Raw genomic sequence first — 9,995 nt, 5'->3', positions numbered from 1 at the left:
AACGGACGGGACTTAAGGGCCGAGGGAGGCACAGACACAGATAAAATGTATATATAACTTTGTTTTGGCCTTTTCGTCTTTGTCCGCTATTCAGCCTGCTGACTGGGTATAAACGTAGCAAACCAGCTCAGTCGTTCAGACGAGCGGTACCCGAGATTCCTCTGCAGTTCAACTATTTCCTGAAATTTTAATCCAAATTTCTGTCCTGTAGTTCAAAAATAGTCCTGTTATAGACCTGGTTTGGAGCTGGCTGTTCTCAGGAGGCCAAATATTGTCTTTGGTGGTACTTGCTGTGAAAAATTTGATAAGCACTGGTCTAAGAAAAGTAAAACAGGTTTAAGTACAGCTAATAGACAATTTAATAGGGTGTCCAATGTGTTTTCCAGTTGTGGAAACATTAAGTGCTCTAGATTAGCACCCACTAAACTTAATACAAGAATCCACTCATGACAACAAATTGTGATAATGACAAAATTAGAAGGACTGCACACAATATATGCAAAATAGTTTTATTACAGATTATTTATGTTTTTTTTCTGATTAAGTTAGTAGTGCTACCAGTCATGGTGGTCTGTTCTCCCCGTGAAGCGGTTGTGGGTTTGATCGTTGAGCCAGGAAAACTATGGCCTCTGTACTTGGTGTCTAAATGTTTCCAGGGTAATCTTGATACTGATGCTTTCTGTCACACTGCATCAAATACATTTAGATTGTTTGTGATAAACACGGGCTAAACAAATCATATCAAGCAGATATTAACTATTTTAATAATATTTTATGTAAGATTTTCACTAGAACTTTCTGTTTTTTGAAATTTTCCTTTGTCGTTCATTTCAACATAAGCTTGACATTAAATATTATCTCATTATTTTTGGATAAAATAAGTTGTGTCTCACACTGCCACATCTTCACAGCAAAGTGGCGGGAACGCAGCAAAAAGAGGATTTCTCTCCCTTGTAGGCAGCGCTCCGGTCCTGCGTGCACCAGGAGGTCTATGTTTAGACAGGATAGAGTTCTCCCGGGCTGGAGAGGCAAAGCTCACCCACTCCCTCCACCTCTTGCTCCCTGGCAAGTGGCAGTCGGTCAGCTGATTTGTGTTGCTGAGGGGATTTGGTGGTGCTATTTAAAAAGCCTCTCCCCCTTTTTCACTTTTTCACTATCTTATGCAGTGATTCTCTCAACACCCCATTAGGACCCCTCACCCATTCCATCGCACTGCCTCCTGCCATCCCTTCCCCCATCATCCCTTCACTTTTTTTCCTCCGCACCCCTTTGGCATCACATCTATCTTCTGTTCTTATCGCTGGAATTCTCTCTTTAGCTTTTGATTTTGAACTGTTTTCTAATTTTTAAAACATTTCCTATCATAATTGTGAATAAAAACGTGTGTATCGAGCCTTCAGTGTTGCATCATCTGGATATTCAGAAATCCATTATTTATGTACAATGATGAACGAAGCATTAAGTGAGGAATGCCAGGGCTGCTAATGAGGGTCACCTCAAGGGGCTGTCGCATGTCTGTTTGACAGCGCTTCTGCGTGCACTCGGGCTCCGACATGATACATATTAAAATGGCTGTGCTCTTGATTGACAGGGGAATTATCAGTCCCTCAAATAGAATCTTGCAGTCAGCAAAAAGTGGTGGTTGATTATTTTCAGTTGTCGGAACATCTAGAGGTAGAGCTCTCCAGATCAGAGGCGTTAGATACGTTTCATTTATGAACAAAATGTTGGCATGTGAACCTCGCAGTTCAAACTTGAGATGGTTTCAGATTTTTCACAAGGTTAATTACTTACATTGCAAATATTAATAATGTTGATGACAATATGATACAGCAAAAACTGTGGATGTTGGCGTATGTTTGTGAAATTGTGTATATGAATATTTGATATGCCATTGTACCAGGGTCAGTGAGCATTCTAACTGGAGTATGTTATTGAAATATAACTGCACAGGTCGCCCATCCTTATAAGCCTTACTTATGTGTCAGTGAGTCCGGTTTCAGATGATGTTTCAGATGTTTTATATGGGCATCATAGCCACAGAGCTGTTGGTAGGACTATAGCTTCAACTGAAAACTATAACTAATGCCTCGAACACCAAACAGGTTGTCAGATTCACTTATCTGCTATTTCATGGTATCAGCAAATTAAACAACGAGGAGCAGTGTGTTACATCGTTTTAGCGCACTCTGCTGTGCTGTGTGGCGTTCTAGACTCTAGACTCAGCGCTGGGTCGTTATAAAGTGTTGTTTTAAAGTGTTGTTTTAAAGTGAGTTGACAGGATCCAAACACATTTCATTGCACTGAGGACTGTGGATTAGCTTGTATATGCCAGATAAATATTAAATCTGAGCTGAAACACTATAACAAAGAGAAACTTGTGTGAAATGATGTTTGTACACATAGAGCATATCAAACATGTCGCACATACACAGACACGGCTAGTATAGGGCAGATATATGATGGACAGTGTAATACTAGCCCTGTCCAGCTGCACTGCTCTGCAGGCTTCACATTCTGGGAGCCGTCTCTGTCAGCAGTGGGTGCATTTACAACGGAAACAAAAACATGGCCTTGGGACTTGAGGACAGTATATAATGCAGAGTGTGTCTCCACTGTGTGCTTGTTTACACATGTGTCTGTGTGTACAACTGTGACTCACAGAGTTACTTCTAGAGGCAAATAATATGTATATATATTAAAAATTGTTTATTGTTTTTTTATTTTCTAATACTGCTAGTTACTAATTATAGAGCATTATGGCAAGAAAAGCAACAATTCAGCCCAGTTTGTGTGTGTGTTTGTGTGGAACAAGTATGAATGTGACTTTTGGTATCAATCAATCTTCCATGAAATGATGTTCAAATGAAACTTTTTTTTTTTAAATAGTAAAGGTGAGTGTGAATCATGTTTGTAAAATATATGTTTTATGGCTCTTGGTGGTCAAAAATGCTTTGTCATTTCCCAGCAGTGTTCCGGCTTTTACATAACAGTTAAACAACAGTAGGCCTACAATACAAGTGATTGCTGCAGAAGACTGCACACATTTGTGCAGCTTATTTATCCTTTCTGAAAAGAGAGTTGGCAGATTATTATTATACTATTTGTGTTAAAAAGGCCTTTGACCATCTAGAAACGTTTGTAATTCTAGTATTGTAACGTGTTTGCACACATTAAACTTTCCTGACACCTTCTGACTGGTTAACTGCCTGTATGTGGTATATGTATGCTGCCTCTGTGCTCATGGTCCTGCTGGGCAGAGCATCTGAATAAGCTCATTGTCAGCCTGTGGAGAGTGCAGGTGCACCTCTTCTTTTTCACCTCCGACCCTCGGCCCTCGACCCCACAAAGCCCTTTGTGAACTCTATTTACTGGCGACGCCAATGAAACTGCAGTCCATTACCAACTTCTTCTCTCTCCCTTTCTCTTGCCATTTCTTTTCCTCTCAAGAAACCAATTAGTGACAATACAAGTAGGTTAGACTCTCTATTCAGAGTGGGCATTGTTGAACACAATACCAGGAAGCTTTGTGAGCTAACAATTAGTGGCAATGGGGCAGTGTAGAGTGTCACCAACATTGTTGGGTGTTGCACAAGGCTGGGTTTGTTCCCAAAGAGGGAGTTAGCCGGGTGGAGGACCGGAGCGCAGGGGTTCCCAGGTGCTGAATTAGCCCAAACTCACCCCATGTGTGCCAGTCACAGTAGACGCTTATCAGCGCGGACTCAGGATACAGGAGGGAGGGGTGCTTTCTTTGGGTGTAGATGTTTATGTTAGAGGTAACTCTACCTGCGCTGCATTGTGTGTGCATGCATTCCTCTATTTGTCTTTCAATGAGTGCATGAGCAGAAGTGTGTGAATGTGCTTCCAGTTACCTGTGTTTTTCCATATCGCTTTGTTTTTTGTGGAGGAATGTCGATTCCTTTGCAGATAGAACATACCTAGGAGAATTCACTTAGGATCTTCCCTTGACCTTCCGACCCTCGGGTCACAATCCCTAAGCCCTTAGCCCAAGCTAATGCTAACAGTAAGCTAGTTGCCACGTGAGCGCTGGTCCCGCTGCTGCAAATAGGCTGGTGACTGGGCACTAGAAGGTCACCATGAGAAGGTCAAGGGTTCAGCCATCATTGTTATCCTGCCCCCATGCTTCCCACCCCCAACACCCCAAACACACCCCCGACACACCCCCAGAGAGCGGTGACATCATCATGTCCCAGACAGGAGTCTGAGGAGGCCTGGACACAGCTGACACTCGCTGAATACTGGCTCTGTTCGCTTATGAAAAAGTCTGTCTGAGTGTGATTGCATCAGCCAGGTCTAACACAATTAACTGTTCCAGGTCAGAAACCAAGTGCTCAGCTCCGAGCTCATGCCGCAGAGATGAGATTATATCCAGTAGCGTTTGACTTTGTGAGACAAATTAGCCAATTTGAAGAACACATCTGGTGATTATCACAGTGAACCTCTGTGGAGTGGACTGGAGCAGATGCCTGCAGAAACAGCCTCACTCACGCCGCCGAGTTTGTTTTCTTTGATGTGAATCGGGCAGGCTCACAAGGCGCTTTTATTAAGTTAGCTGGATAAATGCAGCCAGAGGAGCTATTTAAAACTTCAGAGGATGTGAATTTCTGGGCTTTCATGTTTTCCTTAGCAAGATTATCCTGATAATTTAGTAGAGCTAACTTTAGCAGTGCTATAATTAGCTCTTCTAAATTTAAGTTTGGAACTAAGCATGTGAGCAGGTCCCACTGGCCTTTGGCTGACCATTACGGTTGTTGCTCTGAAGCTATTTTGAAATCTTGATTTGGTCAAAGACTTCATGTTATAATTTCAAAGATAAAACCACAGAAAGAGCCCACAAATCTCAAATAAAAATAAATGTCATAATGAATATAGCTGGTCAAACAGTGGGGGATGAGATGGAACCGAACTTCAAACCTTGTGAGTCAGCAGAAATAGGTACATCTAAGACGGGCTATAACCCGGACCCTGAAGGACATGCTAGGGTGGTCTGGAAAATTCACTGTCCATATATTTTAACGTCTTTTGAATTATTTTACGATTCTTCTGGGAAAATTAAATGTCTCTGTACACATGACTTCACAAAAAATAATAACGGCCCACGTGTTTCATATTTCAGTCAAAGAAGTCATAAACAGGCCATGTTGAACGAGTCATATAATGTGATTTAGTAGAAAAGCGTAAGGCATTTGGGCACGCATTCAGTCACCAGTAAACTAAAACTACACTTGTGTTTGTTAGCGGTTTTTGAGAAGGTTGGCTTAAAGACTGGTTTGATGATAACAATATAATATAAATACATAAAAATAACAATAACCATTCTTTCCTTTAATGTATTTAATGGGGGGGGGGTAAGAGCCAGTTTTTATGTTTCAAAGGAAATTACAAAAAAACAACTAATATTAACCTGATCTTGTATAATATTAGGAATGGAACAAGACAACATTCCCACGAGATGAGACGAGACATGAGATTGAGAAGCATTTTGATAATATATAAAAAGGTCATTGTAGCACTGCTTTTTGGAACTACAGCTTCTCAAGACATGAAACTCATCAGTGTTAACCTTTTCCTGTCCAAGTCAAATGTATATATATACACGTGTGCACAAGCTTGTAGCATTTTGATCGTGTGTGTCCAATCCCTATTAGCTGTGCTCTCGAACCTACTCTATTAAAACAACATATATTACCTGTCCTCAATCTCCATTAAACATCACAGGCCTATATAATGTTGTGATGTCATCTGAAACTCAGCAATACAGACGTTTGGACCGTACCGTGATCTGCAGAGGATTTCATCTTAACATGTTTCCATTTGATTTATTGCACAGCCCTAATGGTCTGTCATCATCACGCTGCCCTCACACTGTCACCACAGAGCAGAGAGTCTTGAGGATCCTGGTCAGAAGAAGCAGGATTTACCTTTTTGTCCAGAAAGGCCTCACTTAAAGCAGTAAATTCAGTCTTCAGACCAGTTCCTCCCGAGTTCTCGCTTCAGAATTGAAATGGCCGCTTAATATGAGAGAAGAAACTACAGCGTCACAATATTGGAATCTGTTGCGATAACAACATTCTTGCAAAATTTCAATATATTTTTTGACACAAGCATTTCAGTTGACTATAGACGCCTTGACTATAGAGATAGAAGACTTAGGCGTTATTGTGACGTATTTAGTAGTCTCTGTATTGATTATTCGCCAATATTGCGATATTGATACTTTTGCAGCAACTTTTGTGCAGCCCTAGAAGAAACGTCTTGATGATTACTGTTGTATGCCAAGTATCCAATCCATCCAATTAATTTCCTACCCATACTAATTTTATCCTCATTAATCCCAGGGTCCAGCGTGAATCAGCAAAAGTGAGTCATGGTATTTAATTAGTGATGCAATGGCAGGACTTACCCCCTGCTCCCTGAGCCTGCCTCATTAGGTGTATTGTTGCGATGCTGATGTAATGCAAGTTAATCTGTTGGCCTCTGGTTGGCTCGGCGGCCCAGCAGGAGCTCATTGTGTGGGACATTAGCCCAGCCCCGCCCCCTGGGGACAGGTTCATTCAGACTGACGCTGATACCCAAGTGGTGCAGCCCTTTGTCAGCGGCTCTGTGTCTATGTGGCTGTGTGAATGATTGTGTTTCAGTCAGTTATGAGAAAATACTTAAGTGAGTGGCATCCATGAAGGCCGCTGATTCTTTGGGATGTGCTACAGCTCACGTACGCCCCACATCATGATTGACAGGTGAGTGGGCCTCTGTGGCGTGCTGAGATTTAGCCTCTGTCTCTTTAAGAACACTAGGGAATGTGGCTTGAAGCAAATATCAGTGCACTGTTCATGAAGAAATATCAGTGGAATGCCAGTTTTGTATATATCGAAAGGCAGAGCAGACATTTCCACATGCTTTTACAGCACTTGGAGCAAAAGAAATATTGCATAATGTTGAAGATTCAATCACTAGTGATGGGCAGATTAATACCAATTATTGATATATTAATACAGACAGAGGTATAAAAACGTATAAATACTGATTTTTTTTTTTTTTTTGTAAAACATTGTTTATCATTTAGGTTTTCTAAAATATATGTTTTCAATGAATTTTGGTCCAAAAGTCAATGGTATCAGTATCCGTAGGGGAGCAATTTTGCGATATTTGCCCTAGCCTTACTTAGTAGATTGAATATGGTATCGAATGGTTTTGCCGATTTCTATCAATTGCACATATTGCCTTTCTAACAATAACCAGATACTCAGTAATGTTCAAAGAAACTATATCTGAAAATATAGGTCTGACGGGAGTGTTCCATTATAGAAAAATATTTGGTTGTAGTCATCTGGACATTGTTTTAAAAAAAGAAGACGTTTCGACATCTCCATCAGTGGATCGAGTCAGGGCGGGGCTTACTCAGAGTAGGATAAATATCTGAGTCCTCCGACTAGATCTGCAGATTGAGAATGACTCTTGGATGAGAGGCAAACCGTCTTGATTTTGTAAAACAGTGTTCAGATGACTGCAACAAATCTTTTTGCTACCGTCTAATAAGACGGTCCTGCCAATTAAAAACATGTGTAATGAAGTATGCTTTTTAATTGATGTGACTCTCAACCTTTTTATCTCAGCAGCTCCTACTTTATCCGAGTGACTCTAACATCCTGCTCTCCCTGAGAAGCTTCTGTCTTAACAAGGACAAATATAATGCTTTTCTGGATATAACGGATGTTAGATAACAGTAAGGTTCATACAATTTTTTACAGAAGCCCTTAACATTCCATCCCCTGAAAATTCACACAATCTAATTTGGACCTCTTTACTATGAACCCTTGAGAATCTTTGGGTCTTAGAATGGTCTAGAAGGGAATGACTGTATTTTATTGTGATACAATTGTTTCATTGTAAAAGATTGTTTTTTGCAGGCTTTGGTAAGTAATACTTCGGCCTTAGATGTCTTTATCTGAGTTTGTGAAAAGCTCAAGGACACAGTTCACCAAATTGTTACACAAAAAGAAATGTTTAGTTAAATCATCCCCTGCTGGTCAGGGATATAAATTGGTGGACTCCTGTCAGGCTGCAGGGGTGTCACCCCCGCCCCCAAATCAAAAATAGGAGAGGGATTATTTGCGGGCTAGTGTGGTTTTAGTGTGTGATTTGGAGTGTGTTTGCCCCCTGTGCTGCCAGGTCTGCAGCAGTGCACTTAGCAGGGGCTTTAAATAGCTAACTCAAATAAAGTGAGAGGAGGCCGGGGATCAGAGGCTGAGTGGGACTCTGTCAGAAAGGCATTCCCGAACGGAAGCCGGCATTTGGATGTCCAAACAGCATTCGCAGAGAGAAATGCCAAGAATGTTATGTCCTGCAGCAGCAGGATCAGCGGCTGTGAAAAGAGCCAGGTGCCTCTGACGCTGCCTGGCAGGAAGTACAGGAGAATGTGCAGCAGGAAGAGCAGCAGGAAGTGCAAGAAGAGGACAAAATGGTGACAGGTGACGCAGCAGTACACGAGTGACTAGTTCTTCTGTCTCTATTTGTACCAGCATCATTTTTATTGATCCAACATATTCCCATTTTCTCTGTGAAAAATGTTTTAGTGCCCTTTCCTCCCCTTTCCTCGTCCTTTTTAAGGACTGCAGATGGAAATTGGCTTTCATAGCTATAATACGAGCATCTTTACCCTCAGGCATTTCTGTAACTGTCCGCTGTCCTGTTAAATAAAATACAAATACAAAAAAGTGCATTATTTACTTTTTGACTCCCTGCTTTGTGTTGTGCTGCTGCCTGCGTCGTGTTGTGTGATTTGTTGTGTGATTTTTGAGTTAGATGGCAATTATTAAGTGTCTTGTTTAAGTTGAGGAAATTTCCTTCTTTTTATTTTCTAAATAAGGCAAAAGAGAATTGAACTAAAAGGTTCTTGATCTTGATTGTCATTATGTATTTATGTTTTGTACATCACCCACTGACTTCACACATTTAATATTTAAACATGTTTTCAGTTCCTTTGACTGCAGGACACGTAGTCTAACCTTCCTTTAAATCCACAGAATGAATTAAGTATACTGACTTTATTAATAATGTACACATGTTAATATACAAAAAAATATATATAATAGGGTAAAATAGGGAAGACTTACACCTCTGTAAAAGAGATAAATACATCACAAAATTCATTTAATTTACAAGACATCCACTCCTTGTCTTGTAGAAATATTTCCACAATTATTATGTTCAATGATTAATGACATCAATAAAATCTTTGAATTTATACTTTCTTTCTCAAATATATTTAGAATATGTTCCAATTAAAAAGGGAAATGTAATATATGACAAACACACAAAATAGACAGTATCTTACAAAACTTTCATATCAAAACCTTTCAAAATATAGTCTTATGTTTTGGAATAAAAGTCTGTGTGTGGGACTTTACTAGGGACAGTCTTAGTGCCTTAGCACCCTCTAGTGGCAGAGTCCTGCAGTGCAGTCAGTAGAAAGTGATTTTGCAGGATGAATGTGGTGAACAAGTGCTGGAGCGTGGATGTCAAAGTTCTCTGTGATTCATTTGGTGGTGAATCCTCGTATCTGGTGCTTTACTTTTTGTGTGACCCGATCATGACCTTGGAAACAAAGTTGACGATGGCACTCGCTGGCTGCTCGGGGTCGTGCTCAGCAAACAGGTGGCACACATTTTCTGTCTCACTCTGGGACTTTCTGGCCACAAACCCAAAGATCCTGCAGAAAAAAAAATTGTATCATAAACCTCAATGTTGTGAGTAAGAGTTGCTTTAAAATAATATTATTCAAGTAGAAGTAAAAAAGTAATCACTCAAATAATAATAAGTAAGAGTAAAAAAGTATTTGGAAAAACTACTAGAGTACTTTTGGACGTACAATGTCTTTCAAATCAATTGTATGATCTATGATTTGTTGCAAAAGACACAACACATTAATTAATGCACAGATTCTGGCATTTGAAAAGAATAGAAACAAAAATTAC

At 40.3% G+C, this 9,995-nt stretch overlaps 1 protein-coding gene across 2 annotated transcripts in view; it reads right to left on the bottom strand.

The window, feature by feature from the left end:
- Positions 1 to 9,046: 9,046 nt before the first annotated feature.
- The window catches only part of tns3.2 (tensin 3, tandem duplicate 2), a 47,937-nt gene continuing 46,988 nt past the window's right edge, over positions 9,047 to 9,995 (bottom strand). For both annotated transcript variants that reach the window (XM_072438613.1, XM_072438614.1), the window contains one exon: positions 9,047 to 9,730. In XM_072438613.1, coding sequence (XP_072294714.1) covers positions 9,589 to 9,730 — 142 coding nt within the window. In that variant the 3' untranslated portion in view covers positions 9,047 to 9,588. The remainder of the gene's footprint in view (positions 9,731 to 9,995) is intronic.

Source organism: Eucyclogobius newberryi, unplaced genomic scaffold, assembly GCF_026437365.1.
Source record: "Eucyclogobius newberryi isolate DKJ021-1_F unplaced genomic scaffold, fEucNew1.0.hap1 SCAF_9, whole genome shotgun sequence".
Classification (NCBI taxonomy): Eukaryota; Metazoa; Chordata; class Actinopteri; order Gobiiformes; family Gobiidae; genus Eucyclogobius; species Eucyclogobius newberryi.
Note: the sequence above shows the minus strand (reverse complement) of the source record. Positions and strands in the feature narration are given on the sequence as shown.